The sequence below is a fragment of the Onychostruthus taczanowskii genome, unplaced genomic scaffold (assembly GCF_017590055.1).
Source record: "Onychostruthus taczanowskii isolate IOZ18803 unplaced genomic scaffold, ASM1759005v1 scaffold24, whole genome shotgun sequence".
NCBI classification, from domain to species: Eukaryota; Metazoa; Chordata; class Aves; order Passeriformes; family Passeridae; genus Onychostruthus; species Onychostruthus taczanowskii.
This window is the reverse complement of record NW_024499684.1, coordinates 9,448,103-9,475,422: the sequence shown is the minus strand read 5'-3', so window position 1 is coordinate 9,475,422 and position 27,320 is coordinate 9,448,103. Positions and strand designations below refer to the sequence as shown.

At 39.1% G+C, this 27,320-nt stretch overlaps 2 protein-coding genes across 2 annotated transcripts in view; one reads left to right on the top strand and one right to left on the bottom strand.

Moving 5' to 3' along the window:
* Positions 1-27,320, top strand: part of PSMD1 (proteasome 26S subunit, non-ATPase 1) — a 65,424-nt gene that overhangs the window by 9,476 nt on the left and 28,628 nt on the right. Inside the window, exons 9-16 of the mRNA XM_041405685.1 lie at positions 723-851; positions 1,869-1,957; positions 2,574-2,652; positions 3,160-3,333; positions 4,291-4,402; positions 5,011-5,207; positions 5,788-5,883; positions 6,407-6,471. Of these exons, the coding sequence (XP_041261619.1) occupies positions 723-851; positions 1,869-1,957; positions 2,574-2,652; positions 3,160-3,333; positions 4,291-4,402; positions 5,011-5,207; positions 5,788-5,883; positions 6,407-6,471 (941 nt within the window). The remainder of the gene's footprint in view (positions 1-722; positions 852-1,868; positions 1,958-2,573; positions 2,653-3,159; positions 3,334-4,290; positions 4,403-5,010; positions 5,208-5,787; positions 5,884-6,406; positions 6,472-27,320) is intronic.
* HTR2B (5-hydroxytryptamine receptor 2B) lies at positions 15,539-26,613 on the bottom strand. The gene is made up of 3 exons (XM_041405687.1): positions 25,617-26,613; positions 18,702-18,902; positions 15,539-16,667 (listed from the first exon to the last, which is right to left on the bottom strand). Exons 1-3 carry the CDS (start codon positions 25,924-25,926, stop codon positions 15,787-15,789), a joined length of 1,392 nt encoding a protein of 463 aa, XP_041261621.1. The 5' UTR covers positions 25,927-26,613; the 3' UTR covers positions 15,539-15,786.

Genomic DNA, 27,320 nt, shown 5'->3' with positions numbered 1-27,320 from the left:
TTCCACAATTCAGAATGCTGACTACAAAGAAATAATTGAGGGAATTAATTTAAGGGCTGAACTACTGATGCTTGACTGGTCTGTGACCAGCTAACAATGTCAGGACAAAGAGCTGCACTGTACTTTTCACCCTGCTCAGAATGAACTTCAGTTTCTACAGTTCCATTTTCAGCTGTTCCATCAGGAGGAAGGAGACTTTTCTCAAAGATCTCTTGAGGATGAATGTATTAGTTTCCTAGTTCTACTAGCTGTTGTTCTAAATAAAGCTTGTAGCTCACAAGAATGGTGCTGCAGCTCAGCACAGACTCATGCAAAGTATTGTAGCTTTGTTGCCCTTTCTATGAATGCTTCCATGGAAATACAGGTTCATTTATGAAAGGGTTTGCCTCTGGCAGGAGACTTACTGTCTCTGTAATGCCAAAGAGCAGCTTGCAGAATGTCAGATGTCTCCCATATTCTTTTACTTTCAATGAATGAATACATTTCTTTTTGAAGAGTCTCTTCTCCACCTGCACTGCTGTGCACAAAATATTTGATTTCTAGGAGGTTTGGGCTTGTGCACCAAGGACAGAAACAATGTCTTTTTAGTCCTAAAGCCTGATAGGTTTTGGAATATGGTGATGGGAACATACCAGAGTGGTTCCTCATGAACTGTACTTTAGTAGAGTCATAGTTGGGTTCTCATGGAATTTTTTGTTTTTCCTTTTTGCTTGTATGTGAAGAACCCAGAGCCTAAGGACCAGATTTCAAAAATGATTAAAATTTTAAGTGGGGAAATGGCCATCGAGTTACATCTGCAGTTTTTAATACGAAACAACAATACAGATCTCATGATCCTCAAAAACACAAAGGTAAGAGACTTTGTTAAATATGGTTGTCTTGGATTTATCTGATTCATCCTGTGTTGCTTTTGATCATTCTGCTATTGTTTTTAATGATAGCCTGCTATTAGCATGTTGATATTTTAATTAGTTTTTTAAAATTGGTTATAGAAACTCATATTTTTCTCACTTTTTTTTTTTTTTTTTTTTTTGGTGGTTTTTTTTTTTTCATCTGTTCAGTAAGATGGGCAAAATTTTCCCTCCAGATCTATGTCAGATCCATTGCAAATGCTGCTGGTTGGGAAGGGAGGAGTCAGCCAGGACTATAGGTTACAGTATGTTGGTATCTTGGTTGAGATGTTAGGTAAGCCCTTCAGCTTGGCAAGGATATCCTGGTATGTAGGAAAAAAATCAATATTTCCGTGTGGGAGACAAAACCAATCAGATAATGTAATGTAGACAGAGTTAGTGAGTGGAGTAACTGGTTTTGTTTTGGAAGGTGTTACTCAAGGGTGGGCAAATGAAAACTTACAGGTAAACTAGACTCTTAAATACTGACTAGAATCTGTAGGAGAAGTTTTTTATTTGTGAAATAAGATGCACATTGTCAGTAGAAGTAGTAGGGGCTGCTTGTTAGTGGGTTCATCTATTTCAGATGACATTTCAAATGTATTGGAAAATCTTTTCCATCTGCTGGTGAAGTGTTCAGGATTCTGCAGCAGAGTTCTGGGAACAGCCTGGGAACGTCAGCAGCGCTCACTGTGAGTGCCCAGTTCTGGGAAGCAGAGCAGGGTGGTTCTCCAGTTAAGTGGCAATTTGAATAATCACATCTCTGAAAGAAACTCACATAAAGGATCATTTTGTATAGGAAAGATGACTAGAGGATATGATAGAGTGTATTAGCAATCTATTAGCTGATTACAGGGAAATTGCTGGTTAAATTGAGGATCATTACAGTCCATTTTTCTACTGTACTGGCAAGCTTGTTAGGTGACCTTGGGCAGATCTTTTGCTGAGTGATGCTACTGGTTGTTCTTGTTCTTTCAGGATGCAGTAAGGAATTCTGTGTGTCATACTGCAACGGTTATTGCAAACTCCTTTATGCACTGTGGGACAACCAGTGACCAGTTCCTTAGGTAAATCTATGCCAAAGAAGCTGCAATGTAATCTAGAGGTGTTTGAACAACATTGTTGCCCTCCTTAACTTGTTACATCCAGAGTGGTAACTGTAGAACTCTAATGGTGTTGGAGAATCGTTTCCTTTTCTCTGTTCTCCCAAACTGGCTTTGTTTAACTGCTAACTGTATGAGCAACTTGGAGGGTGAAAGTCTGGAATTTCTCTTCTCTTTGTTTACCAGTCAGAGTTTCTGAAATGTATCTTCTTATGGTGGAGACTGACAGTACTGGATGACTCTTGTAGGGGAAATGCAAGGGCTGACCTTACAAGGGACTTCAGGAAAGCTGCAGAAACACTGCTAAAGTTTCTCCCAGAGAATTGGTGGGCTGCATATTGAGCAGTTCTCTATCTTTCACTGATATCACCCATGTCTGGAAGCTTGCCTACAACCAGGCAAAAATGAGGACTGTTGAAGGGGAGAGACAAATGTAAACGGGAAATGTGGTTAGCTGCCTTCCCTTCTGGAGCTGCTATTTAGTTTGAAAGCAGTCTTCAGTGCTCTTAAACCCTGCTTGCAGGATTTGGAACAGACTGTATGAGAAACTTTGTATAACCTTTCTCTTTTCATCTTCTAGAGACAATTTGGAGTGGCTGGCCAGGGCCACTAACTGGGCTAAGTTTACTGCTACTGCCAGCTTGGGTGTTATACACAAGGTAACACTGCATTCATTTCCATCTGCTCAGTATAAATGCTTGACTTGTGAACACTGCAAATGTGGAAACAGGGATTCTGAACGGTGCCTGCACTCCAGTGTACCTGGCACAGCTGTAACATATTTTGTATCTTTGCACTAAAAAAGCTGTGCTTATATTATTTCATCTGACATCCAATATAATTTATGGTATGTTTGCTGAGAATCAAAAAGTTGCTGAGATAACATAGCTCAAGGAGAGAGTATTTTTTCTAACTCTTCTCTTCCTTTGTGAATTGAACAGATTTAATAGTTTCTAGATGTTAAAATTGCAGGTGGTTCTTAAGTTATTTTGGGACATACCAAAGTTCCTTACTGTAGTAAGTTTGAACACTGAAATGTGTGGCACTGAAATACTGATTTTAGTGGAGAAAGTAATGGCTATAACACGTGTTTAAATATTACTTTGCTGTTTTTTCACATTTCACTTCCCACTGTCTTCCCTTCCTGCTGGACACTGGACATCCAGGGTCATGAGAAAGAAGCATTACAGCTAATGGCAACCTACCTGCCCAAGGACACCTCTCCAGGGTCAGCCTACCAGGAGGGAGGAGGCCTCTACGCCTTGGGTCTCATCCATGCCAACCACGGCGGGGACATCATTGACTACTTGCTGAACCAGCTGAAGAATGCCAGTAATGATGTGTGTACTGGGCTCTGCAACGAGCCTTTGTTTTGTTGGGAATATGCAGGAGGGTGCTGGCTGGTTTGGTAGTGGGGGGTAGAGGTAATAATGCAGCAGTGTGGTACTTAAACCTCCTCTGGGTCTTAAAGATTGGTTAAAGGTTGGTTTAAACAACCTGTTGTTTAAGGTTTAGGTAGAATTTTTAGGAAATTCTTACGTACTTGACAGTGACTGTAGCTTCATGATATTTATTACTTGTTATGTCTGCTTTGTTTTGCTAGTGGACCTGCAGCATTCAGGTGCTGTTATTGTTATAGCTTGGTTGTCAAGGAAATAAGCCACAAAATGTTTCTGCTGACATGACCTGTAGTTTTAATGCATCTTGCACAACAAGAAGTGTTTTACTTCTGTGCTTAGTGTTTGTAGACCTCTACAAAATATCTTTTTTTAAGTTGGGAATAGATCATTGTCTCAGCATGTTGCCTCTTTCTCCTTGTTGAATGTAATTACTTTTCTTTTAAATTCCATGAACAGATCCTACTAGTCTTACTGCAAATATATCCATTGTTAGAATAAAAGAGGTTATATACTTTTTTAAGTGGGTATCTTTTTACCTTTTTATTTAAAAACTGTTGGTAGGTAGTGTTTTACACGTGGCACAGATTTATGGTTTTACATAAATCATTCAGTGGGGGAAAAGATTTTGAAGTTACTAGAAAGTCTTCTGTGCTATGTGTTAAGCTTCTATTACATTCTGTTTAAAGGCTTTTGAACTGTTTTTCTTCTATTTTTTTGCCTCTTTCATTGGACCTGCTGCCTGAGACCATGAAAGTGGTATTTCTAGCAGGTTAAGAGATCATTTTGGGTTGGTTTGGGGCTAAAATGTTGCAGGTTTATATTGATGGAAAGATGTCTACTTCAGCTGAAGCCATACTGTTCCCTGCTTTCTGACTGAACTTGCGTGTGCTTCTCTAGATTGTGCGACATGGTGGCAGCCTGGGCCTGGGGCTGGCTGCCATGGGGACAGCACGTCAAGATGTGTACGATCTGCTGAAAACAAATCTATACCAGGATGATGCAGTGACAGGTAAATGTTCTGCTTTCAAAGCAAATAACCATCTGAGGCCTTATCAGGCACCTGGGGGTTTTTGGTATTGTTTTTTCCCCCAGGTTTTCCGTTAGCAGCATAGATTGTTTCTAGCTGTGTTTTACTTACTGACCTTTTCCTGATCATTATGGTTCTTTAGTTATGTGTCAGTAATGTTCAGAGATCCTGTCATGACTGGTACTGTGGCAAGTTTTGATAAGACAGGCTAGGTCTTTAAACAGCCCCTTTTTTGCTGTGTTCTTTTCTTTGTCATATGCTTTTTCTTTAGTGTGGCTGTTCTCCAGAGCCATGTCCTTTTTTGAGCTGAGAGATAGGCTCGGAGAAGCTTGTGGGAGTTACTGCTGCATTGGTGGGGCTCATGAGAAAATGATCTCAGCAGCTCTTGGCCCAAGGAGGGGATAATTGAACTTGGTAGAGAAAAATATTAAATTGTGGTTACAAACACATTTTGCCATGAATAATGGAATTGTTAGGCATGGTGATGCCCAGAAGTGATCTATTGGCCTACAACTGGTGTGTTCCTTTAGATACAGTATTTATTACTTTTGGGAACAGAGTTGACTTTTTTGCTTCTCTCTGCATTTCAGGTGAGGCAGCTGGCCTGGCACTGGGGTTGGTTATGTTGGGATCTAAAAATGCCCAGGCTATTGAGGACATGGTTGGCTATGCACAGGAAACCCAGCATGAAAAGATCCTGCGAGGCCTTGCAGTTGGAATTGCTCTGGTCATGTATGGGAGGATGGAGGAGGCAGATGCTCTCATTGAGAGTCTCTGCAGAGATAAGGTAAATTGAGCTGTGACTTAATCCCTGACTCTTGTGTTGCATGGGTGACCTCCTGTCTGTTTGTGAATCTCCAGCTGTGGTGGGTTGACTCTTTTGAGCCAGAGCAGTTCTTATTTAGGTCTGTAGGTTTCACAAGTTGCTGCACTCTGATCAAAGATACACAACTAAGCAGTGTTGTTCTTGTATTTCTTTAGCCTTATACTTGGTCTTCATAGTCATGTGAGCAGCAACAAGGAGTAGATCAGGGTGTAGAGGTTAAAAACAGATGAGACTTGCTGTAGGTGAGTCATCTCAAGGCTCTGGTAGTGATCATTGCAGATAGCAAGTAAGAAGCAGAATGACACCTCTGCCCTAGACTCTTGGTCACCCTGCAGCATAGCAGGCTCTCTTTCCCCCTGAACTTGGTAATGACAACCCTGCTTTGGTGATTGTCCTGTTACTTGCCCCAGAGAAACAATTAACAATGAGGCTGACCTGTGACCTGTTTGCACGTTTAAGACACAAGAGTGGAGCAGGTTTAAAGTTAGAATTACTAAGTCACTGTTGGATGGATGTGAATTATTGATGCTTTCTCTTCCAGGATCCAATTCTCCGTCGTTCTGGCATGTACACTGTGGCTATGGCATACTGTGGCTCAGGGAACAACAAGGCTATCAGGCGCCTGCTGCACGTGGCTGTAAGTACTGTGGCCTTAGGGGCACATAGGAGCAAATTTGTGGTCAGGAAGCAAGCACATTGCTTTGTCAGGCTTTGTGTGTGCAGTGTTAATATTCTGGTCCAAATCAGAGATTGTGAAGTGATCAAAGCTTTACTTAGTATTACGAGCAGAACTAACGGGGCCTTCTGACATTAGGGTAAGTAGACTTTCAGGCTTTCAACGTAGTATCACAGAAAAGGAACCTATTAAAAATTGATACGTGAACCTAAACTATCCAGCTAGTAGGTTTGGAGTGAATAATCGATGTAATGATGGGCTGGAGAAAAAAATAAATTAAGCTCTAAAGGATGAGGTCTGTCTGTTCTTTAATCATCTTGCAGTTGGTGTGCAAACACGGGTGAGGCTGTTTGGGCTAAGGCTGAACATGATTTTAACTAACTTTCTCTATAATCCTGTCTTCTTGATTAACTGACATCTGGCCTGAAACATGGTATTTAAGTGTTTTAACTGTATTCTGAATATCCTGTTTCTCCTTTTTTAGGTGAGTGATGTGAATGATGACGTGAGGCGGGCAGCTGTGGAGTCACTTGGTTTCATTCTGTTCAGGTAAAGTGTCTTCCTTGGTCACTCCTGCAGCCTTCAATTTAGTGTCTGTTACTTTTTCAAAAAAGGAGTATGCTACTGCTTTCACAAAGTGACTCAACTGCTAATTGAAGGAACTCTGAAAAGTTAGAAAACTGAGAGATTGGTTTAGGATTAGAAGCCCTCCTTAATTTCAAATGTTCAGCAGATGCTTAATGAGTCTTTCTGTAGGTTTCTGGACTGTGGCTTAATTGTCTGAACAGAACTAGATGAAGTTGACAAATAGAATGAAAAATTAATATTTGCAGGAATGACAGTTAATTAAAAATTAAATATACTGTGCTTGTGCCAAGCCTCTTAAGGGCAGCAGTACTCAAATATATCTGCCTAATGGCTATCTAAAATGTTGTGACTTTGATTAAGAAAAAAAAACCAGAAGGACGACCTTGAAATAGTCTTTGTTTTTTAAGTATCCACTGTTAAACTCTGGAAAGTTCCTGGGCTTACATTGTAACATGATGCCATCACAAAATTGTCACAATGTTTCTTCTGGTTGTCTAAAGTGAAACCTGTTGCTGAAATGGTATTTTGTAGTGCTCTAAGGTCCCTTGGCTAAGGGGTGGTTGGGGAATTAGAAGGCTCCCCAAGGACTGCACCTGCATCTGTTAATGCAATAATCTGTGTCATCTGAGCACTGAGCAAAACTGCAGCCTTTGAGTGTGGCTGAGAGGAGTTGGTGCATACTTGGGTCCATAACTGTAATTTAAAAATCATTCTTCACACCTTCTTTTGGGTTGGTAGCTGTCCTTAAAAGCAGGATGAGAGGTTCTTAAATATGGGGTTAAAACTTGGGTTACTGATGTGAGCAGTCAGCTTTTCTGTACCAACTTGTTCCCTGCATGGTAGTGACTGCACTGTTCTGCTCTATCTGAAGGTTAATTGAATATGGTTTGCTAAGAGGACAGATTCTCTCAGTGGGCAGCAGGTGTCTCTCAGGTGCTTCTGCTCTGTTACTTTCAAGCAACACAGCTTGTTCCTTGCTGCTTAGGGTTCTCTGCCTCTCCTGAAGCCAAGGGGTCTGTTTAGCTGACTGCTGTATCTGTGTACAGAACAAAAATTCCATGCATACCTTCCATAGTTTCAGGCATCTTTTTTCAAAACAGGTTGTGACAAAGCCCTTTTGAGCTCAGATTTCAGTGTAATTTTTCTTTTCAACAAATGCAAAACACAATTGGACATGGATAGCTCTTACCAAAATTAGAAACCTTCAAGGCTCTGAGCTAAACTATTTACCATGTGCTGGCATCTTGCTGGAACAACATAGTTCAGGGCCTGTTCTCTCCATATCCAGCAATGAGGAAATGAGTGACACCATCTGTGACTCTTTCACCTGCTGTACAGTGGTTAAGATGTTATCCTGCCTCTTCCCCTCCCTTTCTGGAGACTTGCAGTCCAGAACCTACTTGTGCAATGAGGAGGAGCATTTCCTTGTAAATTCTAGTGTCCATCTTTCTTGCTAGTCATGGACTAATGCTTTTTAGCTGATTACCATTAGCTCCTGGAGGCAAAAGGTTTGTGTTAGGCTGTGGTATTTGCCAACACTTTTCACTTGATAACTAGTTGTGTGCTCTGGCCCAGCTCAACAATGCCAGTGTATAGAGACATAAAGACCAAGTGAGTGTGAGTTTGTCAGATTTCATACCTAGAATGACATTTCTTTCTTAAGACTGTTGTTTGTTGAAGTCTAACTGGATTTACTTGCAAAGGCCACTAACACAGCATCGAATACTGGCAAGAATCAGTGATTTGTCACCTGCTGGGTATACAGAGCTTCTGAATGAAGTGTTTTGTGGTGGGAGGTGATCAGGTCTGAGACACAGTGGGCTAAATCCCAGAAATTAGTCTCATTTTAAGTGAAGGAAACATGACTGAAGGTCCTATGAAAAGAGTTCTTATTGAATTCTTTGTATATGGTTCCAGAAGGGAAACTGTGAAGTCAGGATTGAAGTAAGAGAATACATTTGTTTAATGCAGTCTACATCTTTCTTGGGGAGTTCATGGCATTCATGAGGTTGAGTATGCTGGAGGTGTGAGTTTGTCTGCTGGACTGTACACTTATGTGGCCTCAGAATTGTGCTTCTGTCTGTACCTCCTATAGGAATAGTAAAATCCATATAAGGCTGGAGGTTACACAGTCAGAGGATGATAATTTCCTTAAAAGCACCATTGCTTCAGCATGACAGAACTACAGCCCACAAACTCACATTGTGTCATAAATATCCAGTTTGTTTTCTCCTGGTGTTATAACTATCTATGAATAAATGTTCTTCCTCTTGGATTTGAACTAAAAGTGTTGTAAACATCACAAAACTGCTAATTTTAGGTAATGCATCTGCATAGCAGAACATTCTGTAAGGCTTTGCTGTCCTTGTTTTCCTCTGAGTCTTCCTTGCTATCACATGTGTACAACCCTACATACACTCACTCAAGAGCCCATCTTGACTTTTATTGTTGGTAATGAAAACAGCACAACATTGAAGTAAAATGTGATAGAACATAAGGTAATAAAACATGACATTTAATTTTTAGTGCAACAAGGTTTTGCTTGAACTTGAAGATTACTTCTTTTATATTTTTTTAAGCATGGTAATTTCATTAGGCTTTTGTATTACTGGAAAAATATACAAAAGTATGTATGTGGCTTTTTTCATTATTCAGAATTCATGAATCAAGGTTTAAGTAGAATATTCTAGTCTAGGCTCTTAAGTTTTTCCTGAGAATTGCAAGATTAGAAAAGATTACAATCCCTGGAAGGATTGGGGAAGCAGGGGTTAGTGCTGCTGTTACATTTTCACTCTGGGATGTTGGATGCACACTTGTCTGGCTGTGGGAGTGTCTGCAGTCACCCAGGTGAGCAAAGCAGTATCAATCACACTGCTTGAATGCAGAATATATTGCAGTGCAGGTCCTATTCCTTGTCTGACTCTTGGGCTCCCCAAAGCTTTCCAGGGGACCCTGTGTGTAGAATTTAACCTTTACCAGCAGCATCACTGCTGTTAATTCTGGTTTTGCTGACTGTTTAGATGCAGTCCATAGGTTTAGGCTGGGGATGGAAAGCACAGCTTGCTGGCTGTAGGACTTGGTGTGGCTTTTCTCCCTTCTTGGCTTAGTCCCATACAAAAATTAGGCACTAGTTATGTATTTTGAAGGAGTTAATTTTCATGCCACTATATTAAATTATCAGGTGCAGGGGAATTGTTTCAAAACTGCCTCATCTTTTCTTCCTTTTGCCATCTAAAAAAACCAGTCAAAATTGCATGGAGCAAAAACCTGAGACTTTACATCTTCTCTCTTTTTGAAAATGGCCACCTCTTACAGGAGGCACTTCTAAGTGAAATGTTATTGTAAAGTGATACAGAGGCACTAAGAAAGCTTTGGATGTTTGGAGCTTGCAGTGTGGATGCAGGGCTGAACAAGAAGCTGTGTTGTGAAATAGGAAGAAGAGAAATGATGTATTGACTTGGCTACTGTAAGGTGTCTCTGTTTTCCCAGTCCTGTTCCTTTTGCTGGTGATCAGAGATAGCAAACTTACCTAATTGTTGATGTTTATATACTGGTGGTTCTTTCTGCTGAAATGGTTTATGAAATATTTATGGTTGTTGGAAACAGCATTTAAATTGCCTGTGATTTTCGGTCAGCTTTTAACAATTATGATGCAATGGAAAACATGATCAATTTAAAGTGGTTTGCTTTTTAAAAATGGAAAGACTTATTTTTATCACAATTTTTACCACTTTAGATCACGAATTGATCTTTGTTGGTATTGCAGAGTGAGATGTGATTGGATTATGTAGTCAGCCTTATTTTTACATTGTTAGAGCAGTGCTGCAGAATATCTAAACACTTTATATACGAAATGAGGAGGTAGATGTTTTATGGATAGAACAAATCTGATTGGCAGAGAGCTTCAATGTGGGATGGAGCAGTGCTTGCAAGCATGAACTCAAAACATTTAATGCTCTCATAGCAGTTGTTAAATCCAGGGGAATGAGAGTCATGGGGAAGGATGCTGCTGTTGTCTTCAAGCAATACTGTTGGGAAAAGGCTGAGGGCAGGAGAGGGAACAATGCAGCCTCTAGAGAGTCCCAAAAGGAAGATGTAGTCTCAGATAAGTGTAGGCTACCCAAACATGAAGAACTCTGGATGGCTTCTGTTCAATTTTTAATTTCAGGATGATGCCAGTGAAATAGTAATGTTTCCTGCTTTTGTATGCTTTGTGTTTACATAGCCTTTGGTATTTCAAGGCTGTATATTTGTTATAAGGCAAACAGATCAGATACTTGGATTTTATTCCAGGAAGACTGGGACAGTTTGTTTTCTTTATATCTTCTAACCTACCTTTCAGTAGGTTAGACAGTCACTCTAATGTGATCTGCACCAGTGACTTTTTCAGTGTTTTAACTGTGAAGAGGAATTTAGTGAAATGTAGCTGCTTGGTAATTCTTGCATAGGAAAGATTAAAAGGGTTTTGTTTACAATCCAGCACATTTTATCTTGTCATTTTCAGTCTTCCTTGTAGAGGAGAATGAAGGTCCCTTTCATAGAAGCAGTAGCAGAAATCTTACTATAATCAGAAGAAGCTTAGACTTTCACTGAAGTTGTGCAGGGTTTAATGAATTTGAAAATGAGTTGCCATTACTTGTGTAGAGCATTTGTAAAGAGGATCCTTTAGAGAATAAAAAGCGCTTTAATTTTTAAGAGTGTGATGTTTTTCAGAGGTTGGAAAGGTTCTCAATACCTGGATGCAAGGAATTGTAGCTGTGGCTTGACAAATAGGGTTGACATGAATTATTAAACATAAGAGTAAAAATGGGCACTTCTAGCAAGCCATCTTTCCTATTTTTGTACCTAGCTTCCCACTGTAAAATAAAATGGCTTCCTCTCCTCTGCAGGGCAGAAGTCTTCCTTTTCCACTGGAAAAAACATTGTTTTTCATGGGAATGGACACTGATAGTAAACACCATGTTATTATTATGCCAAGGCAAAATTATGCACGTCTCCTGACTGTTGTTTTTGCCATGTTAATGGTTGTCTAGAGAGCCAAAGGGGAAGTGAAACAAAGGAGGGCTTCTGAGCAGTTGTACATGGGCATCTTTATCAATATGAAGAAAAAAGTCTAACGCTTCATGGTAATATTAAGTCAGTGCTGAGAACTGGCCAGAACTCTGGGACTCTTGGCTCCAGCTAGCAAGGTAAAAAGCCAACAGAATTCTGGCAATATTTTGCCTCTCTGGGTTCCAATGTCCCAGGTTGTTCAGCATGCCTTTGCCATGTTTACTCTGCTTACACTGCTTTTCTTTTTAAGTCTGATGTAACGTACAGCAGCCTAGAAAAAGATTTAGGGGAGTTATGTTTTTGTTTTCTTTTACCAGCTTGCAGTGATGGGGATGTTTCCACAATATGGTAACAGTGTAGAAAAGCAGGACTTTCTGTGAAACATTGTAAAAAAATCCTATGTGCCTCTTGTGTGCAGGTGATACAGCACCAGCTTGTAGGATCAGCCTCTTCTCAGTGCCTTCTGCTTTACACTTGATTTTAACTGTATTTGCATTTGAAAATTGATGCTAGTATGGTCTAGTGTGATGTAGTCAGGAAGAGTTTTTTACTTGTGGGATATAAGATAAATAATACTTTTTTCTAGCTGCTTGTAAGTTTCCTGGTAGCTAAAGGCCTGCAGCTTCTAGATGGTTCAGGACCGACTTCACAAAATACATTTTATGCCACATCACTATAGCTGGGATTAGCTGAATTTCTTGCTTCTCTGTTTCTGAGTGAATTAAAGGTAGGGATATTTTTTGGTTAATTTCTGTTTCGTGTGTATTTTGTGGCTTTTTTGTTTAGTTTTTTTGTAAAGTGATCCCTTTATTTGCATTTCAAGACACTTATTCTGTTAGGCTTCAAACTCAATTATTTTCCTCTCTGCAAGTCTGCTGAGTCCTTATGTGTATATCTATGCTGTAATTTTTAATTAGCTAGGCAGACAGAATATTGAATGTCTCCTAATGTATTTTAAATAATTAGACAAAAAAACAACCACCATACTTGTCCATTGTTCTTTGAAAGTGTTCTTCCTATAGTGCTTGGATGTTGCAGACCAGTTTTGACTTTTGTCTTGCTTTTTGGAAGTTTAAAAAGAAATTAAATATGCCAGATAAAGGTCTTTGTGATAATGAGAAAAATTGAACTCGGTATCTCTAAGTTATTCTTTTATGGACTTTATTATTTTGTTATTTTATTGCCTCTATACGATAATAACTTGGAGCTGTTCTTGTATTGAGACTGTAGAGCTGACCAGGTGGCTGATTCGCTGTGGGTCAGATTTTGAAAGAACTGGCAGCATTTTGCTCCAGAGAAAGGAATCCCTTTTTTCATTTGTGTGTGTTAAGGGGAAAGTGCATGACCCTTCCTTCTATAGAAATGTCTTTTGTTCTACAGCCAAATGACTGCAAAGCTTTATCAGTTATTATCCTGCTATCTTTATGAAAAAAGCTGTAAAATATTATAATGCTATGAAAATACTCTCACTTTGCAGACAGCATATAAAAATATGTTTTATGAATTGGTGTTATCTAAAGACAATACTCATGGATGTAGTCCTGAGCCTCCTGTTGTGCTTGTTGATGCCACAAGAGCAGTGTTGTCTGTAGTTACCATACAACAAACTGGTGCTTTCTTACAGGAGCTTGCAGTGACTCTTCCATCATGTCTTACTAATGAAGGTGATGTCTTTGTTCAAAGCTGTTCCTGTAGATACCGTTGCTAAAACAAGAACTCTGCAGTCCATTATATTGTTTTATTTCATAGTTCTGCATCTTCATCTTTTTTTCTTGCCCTGTCCTGCTTTCCAAGGCTGTTACCTGAATTCTCAGCTTGTTTGCTTTGCAAGTGGACAAGCTCTGAGCAATATCTTCTTGCACTTAGCATGTGAAGTGGAATGTTTTCCACTTGGAAAGTGGAAGCATGGAGTGATGTGTTTCTGTCTGTGGAGAAATTTTCTTTCCCTGTAGACTGGATTTTTTATTAATCACTAGTCCTTTAGATTGAGGTTTGTTGTTACTGAACTCAGTAACCAGAACTTGCTGAGCTTCTGTTTACAGTTACTAAAATTGAGAAACCTGTATACTGGCTTGAGAAAATACATCTCTGTTGGGTGAGACTTTTTTAAGGATGATTTCCTGTTGGTGGAGGTCTAAGCACTGATTGCAAAGAGGCCTTGGAATCTTTCTCTGTGGGACATTTAGGGCAAATTACTGCTTCTGTAAGACAGATTGCAGACCTGACAGCTATACAAGAACAGGGTCAGACAGAAAAGAGCTGAGTTACTTCTCAGTTTTAGTATGTGCTGTGAGCCAGCTGTGATGTTTCTGCTGGAAAAGGAAAATATAAGTTGCTGCTCAAAGTAGGTGATTGCTGCCTGCTATATGAGCATTTTTTTGTTTAATTAACATGGATTTATTTAAGTATCGAGAGAGTTTTCAAAGATGACTGCTTCTTGCTTTCTGACTGCTGGGCAATAGCCCCTCAGGAATGGTGTTTGCCTTTTGGTGTTACTGCTCATGAAAGTGTCTTTTACAGCTATCACAGTCCATCCATTCTGGCTCTTAACTACAGAATACTCTTAAACAAATTTTGATTAAGTGAAGAGGAAGGAGAGCAGTTAGAATTTACTCTGATTTAAGTGACTGGTGATTATCACCAAAATTGGGAAGAAGAAGACAACTTACTGCAAGTACTCCAGATGTATTTTTAATGCTTTTGCCTGAAAATCTCTGGCAGTTTTTACAGTAGGTTTTGTTTTGAACTTGCATATGTTTTAAATTAAATATATATAAATAAATGTTGGAGGGACATGTTAACTTTAGTACTTTCTGTTCTGCAGATGAAAAAAGCCTAAGCCTTTTGCTGTACATAATTTTAGTGTAACCAAAGAATGCTGAAAATATTAAAAATGAAAACAAAGCCCGAGCTGAAAATTTTACTGTAAATGGAAACTATGGAAAAATTGGTGAGCTGGCTGCTTGATGTAAAAACTCCAGTACTTTGGGGAAATCAGATTTCTTTTCCCAAAGAGTCTGGAGCTGTCAGAAGTTTCTGATTTCCCAAATTACAGACTCTGGCAGCTTTTATGGATTGTGAAGACCAATTATTTCTGTTAATTCTGTGTTTATACTAAAGTCTTGAACATGTTTGAGAGAGTGCAAATTGGGACCTGTAGTTGGCCATTAGTCCAATTAAATAAATTTGAGCTCAGCTAAACTGTGAATATGTGAGGTGTAGCCAGTACTGTTGTCTCTGCTGTCTCTTAAATATTTGCTCTTATTTTCTTGTGAAGTAGCTGTTCTGTCTGTGATTTCTCTACTTCCTGTGAACTACATTGGATGAGGGGAGGCTTTCACTGAAGTTTCCATGGTCATTAAAAAGGAAGCTTGTTCATATAAATTACAGGGATGTTCCAGGCATTGTGTATCCTGTTTTTCTTATGATCATTGATTGCGTGTTGTGTTATTTTGATTAAATAATTTGGTTTTTTTAATATGCAAAGAAAAAAGGGCAGTTTTTGGTGAATAATCTGGCATCACTGAGCTTGTGCATATGTAATGGAGATGAAATTCAAGTGGGTGAAATTCTGCCCATCTGTACAGTAAAGGGATAATTTCCATACATGGAATTTTTGATAATGCTTTATGGAATGGGCTTGTACATTGGTCTCTAGAGTGAGTGATTCTGCTTGTGTTTTACACACCCTTAGAGAGCAAGGAAAGCTCCTATGTGGATACTCAGTCTCAGCAGAGGAATGTATCTGTAGGAGGGAACACAGTGAGCTTGTGTGCTGATCTGTTTACAGACATTTAAATTGAAACCAGTGAGCTTGTATCCCTCTGCTACTTCCATTGTAGAGCCTACAAAGTTTTGTCTTGTTGCCAGAGCAAATGTTAGAGTAGTGTTTGTACAGAAATGCTTTTCTTATAAAGATGTGCTTTGAAGAGACTGAAGGTGATGAGAACTGAAGTCAGATACTTAAACTGATTTAGCTTTTATTTATTTCCCTCTTCCTTAGGCTACAGTTCTGCATGAGTCATTTGTCATGGAATGAAGTTGTGGTTGCCACCATGGGGTTGGGCTTAAAGTAGAGGAGACTTTGAAGGAGAGAAATTAATATAAATTTATAAGATATTGCTTGCATAAATAACAGAAAACAATAGTATTTATACCCTCTTACAGTGCAGTTATCTAGAATAATACATACAGTAATGCTGCAGGGACATGGCTGCCATTCCACTATACATAGCTGACTTGTTCTTCTGTTTTATCAACCTCATTCTCGGTGAGCAGCAACGTATCCAGCAGAATGGCCGATGATGCTTGGATGGGTGAGCTCCTCAGCCTCATTGGGCTCTGGTACATAATGGGGTTAATCCCATTTCTCATCCCATTCATGACAAAGAGCTTGGAATTTTCTGCTACAGAGCTTCTGAAAGAGATCCTGCTGGAGCGCTGCCGAAGGGCCTTGATAGGCTTTGTGGTCCGATAGTTGCAAGTGATGTACCTGCTGAAAGCCTCCCTAAATGTTTTGTTGAAGAGTGTATACACAAGAGGGTTCACTCCTGAGGATACATACCCTATCCAAACAAATATCTCCAAAAGCTTTTGAAAAACCTCCTCATTGCAGGAGTTGCACAGAACCGAGCTGATGTTTGTTATGAAGAATGGGCACCACATCAGCAAGAAAAGAAAAAACACAATCCCCAGAACTTTTGACGCCCTTTGTTCATTGGTTATTGTTTGCATGGACTTCCTCCCAATCGTGGATGCCCTGCAGATAGGCATGTCACTGGACAAAGTCTGGTCCTTTCTGGAGCCATTTAGCATGGCCACCTTTTCTGGTGAGGAGGCAGGTGTTGTGTCACGCTGAAAGACTGTGGACACTGTTGACCAGGTGAAGCGCTGAGGCGGCTTGTTGATCAAGTAGGCCTTTTTGCGCAGCACTTGGATTGTCAGTAAATAAGTGACGATCATGATAGCCAGGGGAATGAAGAAGGAAGCCACTGATCCGTACAGAATAAAGTCATGAAAACGATCAGGCATCAGGAGACACGTGATGTTTGTAGAGTTGCCATTTCCATCCTCAATGCCTCTGATAGGGACTGGAATTGCAATGCCTGTAGGAGAAAAAAGAAGTGCTTTAGCAGAGGTTAATCACTTGCAATCGTTTCACTGGGCCTGAAGCCTCGGGGTTTCTAAAGAAAGGTAATTCCTGAGCTCTGGAGCAGGCAGGGGAACACAACGTGAAGTGTGGAAAGCATCACGTGGGTAATTGGGCAAATGGTACTTTGTAAGACTTGGCAGGCTGAGCTTTAACAGAGTGCCCTTTCTAAGGAGATTGGGCCTAACTCGTAGTGATTGAGGAAGCAGTATAAAGTTGCCAACTTTTCAAGTGTAAAACACATGAATTGCTTTGACTCTGGTTATTAGAATTAGTATGGCTTTTCCTCCAGTGAAATATGTTTCCCTAAGGCCATCTCCCCCTTTTTTTTTTCTCTTCCCCAGGGTAACCTTTGCACTTTTTGAAGGGCAGTTTTGTAAACACATAAATCGTGTCTTTCCGTCTTCTGTTAACCACATCAAGTGACTAGGCACAGACAGCTGATTTTTTTCACTCTGCTCAACTCTTTCATATATACAAGTAGCTAAATAGTTGCCAGAATTATGCAGTGTGTGTTTGAGATGGATTTGTTGTTTAAAGTCTCCTGCATATTTAGGAGTGTTTAAATGAGGCTGGCTAGCTCTGTAATTCACCACTCGTTTTAAAAAAATGTTAACAGTCCTGTCTTTTAAATGAATTTTTTATAACCACTAAATTACAGTCAGCACTTCATTTGCCAGCAGTCTGACATTACAACAAAAACAACAGGTTCCTTGCTGTCTGGTGAAGGTGATTTGTGCAGTTTTCTGATACCACTTAATGAGATATAGGGATTTACTGTATTCCTCTGCTACTCTGCTTACTGAAGTTGGTTTAAAGCAACAAGAGCAAAATGGTTTACCCTTCAGCAACTTGATCCCTTTCTTAATTAGAAGCACACCTTCAGATACAACAAGCATATAAAATGAAGATTGAACCAAATTAACCTTTGATTTGGAGAACCTGGCTCAGCTGCAGAGTAGTTTTATGTTAGATAAAAAGAAATTGAAAAGTACAGTGCTGTTTAATGGCAATAAATCACACATTAAAAGGTCACCTTGTGGCTGTCTTGTCATGCTAAGTTTGTTTCTTTTCTGGGGGGGGATGGCTTGGTGATAGACTAGAGATAGCATCTTTTCTCCTATCATTACAGCTCTTCCAGAATTTTTTTCAACTCAGAAATTTGGGGGTTTGCCTTAGCCAAGAAGGTGGCTGTATCCATTCTCCTATGCATCACTGGCCTTAATAATGCAGAATAATTTTGTTTGGTCTATCACATAGTGCATACAGCACTAAGGCTGTCTGGAGTATGTATTAAATTATTTGAATTAAATATTTTCACTTCCTTAGCTCATTTAACAGATTCATTTTTTAAGCATTAAAGACAGATGATGTGCTACGTGCACGTCACAGAGACACTGATATAGAAGTTTGTATGTTGGTATAAACGTCTTCACATAAACTGTTCAGGGTTTGTTGTTTTGATTGTTTGGGGGTTTTTTGTTAGACATTAACCTTTCTATATGCTGTGTCAGCCTTCAGTGTTAGCCTGGATGTTATCAGCCACTGATTTAGATCTTTGCTATAAATAATTAACCCTTTTGTACTTCCTTTATGCAGAATTTTACCAACATCTAATCAAGGCTTAAAGTTGTGTTTGGGACAAAATGTAGCACCACAGGAACATGAAATCTTGCTTTCCCAGGAGGCATACTATGCATGCAGATACTGTTTTCTGATTTTTGAACTTTTAGGACCATGAAGAAGAGTGATGATTAATACTCTGACTCAATTCTTGGTCTTTCTGGTGAGCCTAATAAGGAGCAGTGGTTCAGGCAGATTTTTATGATGTAGCTGTGTATGATCCAAGAGGTGAACTTCGACCAGCCTGAGTGTTATGGTCCTCCAGTCAATAGTACTTGGCCAAATTTTCCATTTCCCCCACATTTCAGCTATTGTTTTGGACATGAAAAGCTCCTGTGTTCCATTTCTGGTCTCCAGTCTCACATACCTATTGAAATGAGCCAAACCACGATGATTTTGATGATTGTTGTAGCCCATGAATTGTACTGGCTGGCCTGGATTGGTTTTTTTATTGCAATGTAGCGGTCCAGGGAGATGGCACAGAGGTGCATGATGGAAGCTGTGGAAAAGAGGACATCAAGGAACAGCCAGATAGGACACAAGGCAGTTGGTAAAGGCCAGGTATTGTCTGAAAGAGAACAAAAAACTCATTAGAATCTAAGCTTTTTGAGAACTTTCAGTGTGTCATTTTCCTGTGGCATCAATATTTTTGAGAAGTTCATAGTACTACAGGAACTGAGCTTTGTCACTGCCTCAAATGGGTTCTGTCTTATATTTTAATTAGCTCCTAAGTGGCATGGTTGCTGCCATCATGTTCATCAGGCTACTTGTGTGCTATAAACCTTTCCCTGTCTTTTTGTCCTTTTGTGGTAAGGACTCTAGATTAAAAAGTTTATTAAAAATGGACCATGACTGTTTGGTTCTTGTGAGCCTACTGTTAAATGATTCAGCTGTTTCTGCTTGATAGTCTTGTGATTCAAGGTTATATTAAATGGAGGAGATAAGTCATAACCTAAGTATTAGTTAGTCATTGTAGAACCGCTGTTGGATCTTAGGAGTGATATTGAAGAATCTTGTCCACACATCTTTAAAATGAGTTTGCTGTGTCACTTGGCCATATACACTTGAACAGTAATGTGACAGAGTTAGAGTTGTTCTATGTCAGTAATGATTTTATAAAAATTTAACAGTTTTGTGCATGTCCTTTTTTTTTTTTTTTGTTTCCCCAAGAGCCATGGCTTGGATTTTAAGTCTGACATTCTGTTTCTTAGAGTCTGTCCTTAATATTAATCTTTATAGCAAACATAGGGTCTGTCAACTGCACTGGCCAAGAGAAAGGTTTAGTAGTGTTCAGAATTCCAAAAGGCTAATATTTGTGAGACCTGTGTCTCCCCTATCAATGTCTGCAATACCAAATGAATGTTAATGGATCTCTGATTATTTTTTAGCTGGTCTATTTTCACTCAGAAGTAGCTTCTATTGCAATCCAGTGCAAGCAGTGTTCAGTTTGAGGTGCACTTTTAGTATTGTGTATCTATAAGGATGTTCTGGAGTCCCAGGGGAGAATGTGTGAACAAGAAAGATTTTTCTGTTTCTCATGGTAGAAGTTAATCTACTAAATGTATTTTCCTCCCTTATAAACTTCAGCTGTACTCAGTCAGTAAGTACATTATTAGTATTGCCAGGGAAATCAGTTATTTGTTTAATGACGATTAGGGGGGAAAAGAATAATAAATCAGATTGGTTTTAATAAATCACTTCTAATAAATCAGATTGGTTTTAATTTCCTTGATCAGCATAAATAGACCTATGTGCTGAGAACGCCAAATGAGCTGGACTTTTGTAATGTTCAGTCTTATCAGTGTACTAACATTGCAGTCATTTGAGATTAAAACATTTTTTCGTAACATGACTGATAGATGGAGACGATAACGGTGATGCTTTGACTTGAAATATAAACTCCAGTGGGTGGAAAATTTTATGGAGACAAACATAGCAACATAGTACTTGTCAGCACTCTTACCTATGCTGGGAAACCTTCTGTGTTAAACAAGGAATGGAGGGATGGAGCCCTGAACTGAACCTCAGCCATCCCCAAAGCAGAGGACTCCAGGTGAGGATGGCGTAGGCAGTGAGGCAGAAGGGGAAGAGGCAGTCTGCTTTCAATTTATTAACCAGATAATTTTATTATCTACCATAATTATTTCCTAAAATGGATTCTATCATTGAAATTATGCTTCAAAAAACTTAGTCTGTCAGACAGGTATGAGAAAGTTGTAATTAATAAATTATGAAACATTTACTCATCTTTAATTTTCATGCCTAGACTTTTAGCTGGCAGTAAGGTATGGTGTATTTCTGAAACAGATTTCCTTTCAAAAGAAAAACCAAAATGTATTGTGGCTCATATAATCAGCTGTAATTTAAAATAACCCAATTAAAAGGAGTAACTGATTTGATGGGCTTGAAATGTTTTTGCTCACTCCAGAAAATTGACAGCCTCTTTTGACTTTGTGATAAAGGATTAGTTCAGAAAAAACATGAACAATAGAAAGTGTGTTCTACAACTTGAAGGATAGCAGATGACACAGCTGGATTTCAAGTGAACAGCTAATACTTCTTTTGGATAGTACTTGCATGCCATTCCCTGGATTATAACTGCTTTGGTTCTGGAGAATCCCAGTGTAAGAACTATCTCCTTTTTTAGTTAATTGACTGTTTGCAGAAGAAAATATTTTGCAACAAAAGGCCCTTTTACTTCTTTGAAATAAAGATACATTTAAACAGGGATCTGATACAAAATAATCTTGTACATTTTTGACTTGTAAGAGCTTTTGTTAGTTGACAAGTGCAACTGAACAGAGAAAGATTTCTATTTTCTTTATTTTTGTCTATTTTTGTACTGGGTGCAGAAGGCAGTAGGTTATCACATTCATGATTATAGCATTATGTTCTGCTCTGTTTGTATGTATGAGATGCTGGTTTTTGTCCAAACAAAATCAAAGTAAACTTTAAATGCTGTAACTGGTAAGAATTGAAGATGATGGTTATTATTTAAATGAAACAAATATCATGGATCTGATACTTTGAAGTCCAGAAGAGTCACACAATTATCTAGGATTCATTCTGTGATGTATATTGCTGTAACGTATTTTGATTTGTAGGTTACACCTACAAATCAAAGCTAGAAGCTTTGTGCCCATTGTTAGAGGCAATGCTCTGGACTGAGTTCTTGTGCTTTTCTGGTGATGGTGGTGCTGTCTATCACTGTTGGCCTAGTTTATTCATTTAGAATTAAGGAAATAATGGAATATTAATTTCCTTTCATGGATCAGAAAGCATCTCTGACCCTTGAACGTGATGATGACCTGCTTGGTTGCTGTCCTGCTTTATAATTCAGAATGTAAAATGTCCTGCCAAGTAGTGATACAAAGACATTAGCAGGTCATGCTCAGTTTGGACTATTCTGATTCTCCTACTATAGATCTACATTATGGAAGCAGACCAGAGCATTTACAGGGCAGAGATTCTCCACTCCCATTTTTCTTGGGAGCTAATAGGGATTGGATTTTTTGAATTTTTTTTTTAAATGCCTTGGTTACCCGACAAAGATACCTGCCTGAAAATTTGACTGGTTTCTCCAGCTGTCAGGTGGTATCAGTTAAAAAGAAATTCCTTCTTCCTACAAATTGCCTCAGATCCTCCCAGCATTGCAGCAGTGCTGCTGTTGAGGATTTTGCTTATTTTGAGTCAAAATAAGACCGAATACATGCTTTAAGATTTGTCTTGCACCTTTGGAGTAGTAAAATGAGCTTTTACCGCAACTGTCTACCCTTGATTAATCTTTATTTAAGAAAAGCTTTATTTATAGGAAATACCTTAGAAATGTGTAATCCTTAAAACAAAGTACAGTATAGAAGAGCTGCTCTTGCTGTAAGCCAAAATATTTTCAGAAAGCTTGAGAGAAAGCACAGCTTGTGTACATGTATAAGTATGATTGAGAGAAGTCTTTAAATAGACTTGGAAACCATTTTTTCTTCTGTCCTAAGGGCTGCAGAAATGTGTTACCTGTAAAGGGCCTTGTGGCTGTTATATAATGATACTTTTGCTGAGATGGCAATGGATATTTTCAGTCACCATCTCCTTTAAGCCTAAGCTTCAAGCTGCCCACTGGTGTGTGTGTGTGTAGCTGCATGTGCTTTGTGTTCATGTGCTTGGCTCCATGGGCTGCCAAGGCCTGCTGTCTCCAGGCTGTTCTCTAGGATTTTTAATCAAAGTATTTTTTTCAATTAGACTTACTTTCTGATAAACCCTTGATATCTTTAGATTTGAGATTGTGGAGAGTAGTCCCTGATTAAAGTTTTCTCTGGCAGTTTGCACAAGCAAGAAGGGAAAATTTGTTGTGGTTATCATCAGTAATGGGGGAAGATTAGGACTGGTTGCTTGTGATAGATTAAAATAATGGTTTGCAACCTAGGATAATCAGCATTGCTTTCTGATTTTAAGTGGATGATTATCAGGAGAAGAGAATGTATTGTAAAAGATGGTACATGTGTTGTCTTCAAGTAGCCCATTGCCACCAGGCGGTGGACATCAGACTTCTTCCTGCTGCAGGCTTTGTAAATGGGAATATCTCTCAAGTTTGTTTGCTAATTTCACTATTCAATTTCAGTAGTTCTGAATGTTAGAAATTTGGGTAACTGTTTTGAAAGCTAGATTTCAGAGTATGCAGTTATCTCCTAGTGGGCCCTCATTTTTTTTTTAAGAAATGAGAAATATTTAGCAAGCTGTAAAAGCTATGAAATGTTTATGTGTTCTGACATTCACACTCCTAAATTAAAATTGCTGTGTATGCTTGTAGCCGAGTACATTTTGGTTGCTCTGCTGAGAATAAATAATGTGCTGCTCATGGCATTACACCTGCAAGTGAGTTTACAGATTAATTTATTTACTTATTTTTAAAAGGGGCAGCTCTTTATTACAGATACAGTCAGTTTCTGAAGATTTTTTGGTGAATGTTTTCTCAGGGTGTGGAGCCAATGCCTGTAGCAGATTTTGATTTTGAACACCCTGTGACACATTAGTTTGTACAGTCAGGATCTTAATGTGACTGCACTTCAGTTCACACCTTTTCCTTCAAATCTTCTCCACATAATTAGATATCAATCCCAAATCGGAAGCATAATATTTGTACTCTGTATCTAGAAGCTGCACCCAGCTCTTTCATTATTATGGAAACATTCCTGTGTGGAGGTGCCAGGAGGCTGGATTCAGTCTGCTGTCTGGCTGTCAAAGACTTCTTTGTTCACACAGTTGTCTGGCTAATGTAGCTTCAAGATTTAGACTTGTTATGTATTTAATGTCTGTTCTGTCTCCATTCCAGTAACTCCTCATGTTTTGCTCATGCTTTGAACTTCTATAAACACCTCAGCATCTTCTCCCACTTGGTGAAGAGGCAAAGCAGTTTTTCTGGTTGGCTGCCAAAGAGAGACTTGTGTGCAAGAAATTTCAGTTTTAACCGCTGTTGTGTGGAAGGCGGGTTGTGGTCTTAATTAATTGTAATTGATTTTACTACTTTCTGGTAAATTTCCTGCACCATGAAAGACATTTTTGTTTGACTTTTGAATTGAGATTCCTAGCATGCTTTAAACTGTTGTAACCAGGGTTTAGCAGTGGATTAATTGAGAGATTAAAGAGCAATAGAGTCCTTATGAAGTTATAAAGGAAATATTTGTTAGTCTAGCAGAATGAAAATAATAATAAAATCCAAAACAAGAAAACTCCACCACTACCAAAAACCTACTCCACAAAATCCAGGATTTGCCTTCCCTTTATGTTGATTGCTAGTAAACACTAGTACTTTTTATGGCTAGTGGCTTTATTGTTAGTAGTGAGACCTGTGGCAGGCACTAAGCAGTTACAGCATCCATGTGCAAGTATGGAAATGCATATCTGCTTCTTGCCTCCCACTCACCTGCACATACATGACATACCAAGGTTTTCTATAAGTGACTGGGTTTTTTGAGTTAGAAATCACAGTCTCAGTTACATACATTGTTTTCTTTTAGAAACGATTGCTTTGGAAAAAAAAAATTGCTATTCTATGATCTCAGCGCTGAATTCTGGCCTCCTGTTCACAATTCTGTTTAGGGAGAAGGAGTCTGTAACACACAGAAATTCTCAAGGCATTTAATGAATGAATAAACACATTTGTTAATAAAGTGATACCAGTTTTCTGTACAGAAACTACTGATGGCCTTTCTGAAATACAGTTTGATTGTGTTTGCTTGTTGCTCAGGCAACTCTTAGAGTCTAGCCTAGGAAAAATGAACTCCTGCAGCCTTTCTTAGGACCCAGTGTACCTTGAAGGTAATGATATAAATCATTAAGTTTCTTGAAAAACCTGTCTCATTGATTTTTTTTTCCATTTATGATATCAAAATAAACAATTTAAAATGTATTCTTAAAGAAAATTTAGCCGTAAAAGAGAGAGACTTTGCCATGGAGTTGCCTGCAATTAGTTGTCAGAAGCAGTATCTGAAATAAAGCTGGAGCTGAGAGGCTGTGGAAAAATCATGCTTGTTCTGTAAGGACTAACAAGAAAGAAAATGTCACATCCAATGTTTGTTCAAGTGAAAAAGACCTATTTTATTTCATATGAATCAGACGAAATGACAAATACGTATCTCAAACATTAGGTACATGGACTGAGGCTTCCTTGAATTGACAGATGATTTACTTGTGATGTCTTATGAACCTGTGGCTTTCCTCAGAGTGGGAGGAGATCAGTTTCTCTGAAACCACTGCTGATAAAGTTTGTTGTCACTGATAGTGCTAGGGACTGACTCTGATTGACCATATAAATATATGACTGCTTGTGGAGTTAATACTCTGGTAAAATCACGTGCATTACTCATAGGAAGTTCAAAACCTGTTCAGTGTACTAAACAGATACCTAGCCTTGGTTTCAAATTTTTTAAGGGAATACTGCCTGCAGTTAGTGTAATATAATACAACAAATACCAGCATTGTGCTGATGTTGTTAAAAATTATATTACACTGTACAAAAATTCCCTGTGCTTCAGCTCACATTTGAATATTTTTAAGTCTTGGATGATTTTTGAATGGTTTGTTTCAAAGGAAAAAATATCCACATAGATGTGCTTCCCATAAGACAACATTAGGTTGTATTAAGGTGAGAGGGAGAGAAGATTTAGCAGCCATCATCCAAGTGATTTTTAAAATTGTAATGCTGGACAGCAAACAACTTTTCTGTTTCAGTTAGACCTCCCAGAATTGTACCCCATATACAAACCTGATGAAACAAACATACTGCACTTACCAAATAATACTATGAGAAGGGCAATTGGCATCACAAACAGACCCACGAGCAAATCTGCCACCGCCAAGGACGTTAGAAAGTAGTTGGTAGCATATTGCAGCTTCTTCTCCAGGGACACAGCCAGAATGACAAGTATGTTCCCCCCAATAGTGGGGATTATCAGCAGGAGGATCAGCAATGCTGCCCAGTGCACTTTGTTTCCTTGTTCCTCACTTGGGAAGTCCTGCTTAGGTGCTCCTGTTACTGAGAGAGGCGACAAAGATCCATTGCCAGCTCCAGATCCGTTCAAGGAGTGTAAAGGATGGGACATGTTTGTGTGCAGAGGAATGTCTTCAGGGGCTGTCTTTTGTGCAGGAGCTGCGTACGGTGTAAGAGTTCTCTGTTGCTCTCTGGTCCAGGATGGTCCTGAAGATGGGCCAGCATGGTCAGTATAGTGAACTGGTCATCTGCTACTTCGAGATCCTGTAACCATGGCCGAGCTGGTATCCAATTTTTTTATTCTATGCCTTGCTGGGCGCAAAAGAGTTTTAAAAATGCAAGTCCTGCCTTGTGTCCATCTCTGGTTGGTAGGGTTCAGGGGTCTGGTCTCCCCTTTGTAGCGATGTTCAGATTTCAGAAGATTAAAAGGCAAAAATCAGTAGCTGTCAAAAATAAGCAGTGATTAGCTTCCTTTTTTTTTTCTTTTCCTGCCGCAGTAAAGAGTGATAGATGAATCTGAATGCAAAACAATTCCCTTTAGGTGCAGTCTATGTAGATTTGCTCCTTCTGAGTACAAACTGATGCAGAGGCAGATGCTCGAGTTGTGTATGTGCAACTCCTCCTCTCCCGAGTGTCTAGTCTCCAGCAGCATGTGCGTAGGCAGACAGCAGTTCCCATATTTCCCCTTATTAAGAATCCTATTTCTCCTTAGAGGGTAACCCCAAAAATATCTTCAGAAATTATGTATGAGGTTTCCGTTTTAATCTCAGCACTTCCTAATTTATCAGGTGAGGGTCAGGAAGCTGCAGACAATAAAACACTGCTGACAGTCTCAAGGGGACCATAGAGATTTATCGAACTGAGACATCTAAATTTACTCATTACTTGAAAGGGTCAGGGTGAGTAAAACTCCTGTTTTTGTAATGTGAGCAAGGCTTTTATTAAGCACAGCCCTTTCTCTTCCTCTGTATTTCTCTGTCAACTCTGCTAAAGACTGAAGGCTTGCATTTCCCCCTTCAAACAGGGACTCAAACAGCTGTCCCGACATTAAGCTGAACAAATGCTCAGTTACCGAGAAGATTTGATGTGTTGCAGTTTTCAGGTGAAGAAAGCCTTACCTCTTTCTCTTGCATTTTAGTAGAGCTCACTTTGCATCCAGGAGGATCCTTTATAATTTTCTTTTTCGTCGTATGGTGGAAGTTGAGATTTTTCACTGCTTTCTGGAAAACAAGTTGCTCATTTGCTTTTGGCTTTTATAATATTTCTCAAGCTTGTCTCTTTGTGTGCTTTTTTGTAAGCGCATTTCTTCTATCACGAAGATTAAGAATTTCTATTTTGGGAAAACTGTATTTCTTCTCATCCAGGTATTTTCTCCAACTCTGAAATGGAGGAGAAGAATAATTCTTACCACACGTTAAAAAGGATAGAAATAAGGCTGTGTTCGCTTTTGCTGTCCTTTAATTTCCATTCTTTGTTGATTCTGCTTAGATGATCAGCAGAGTCTGT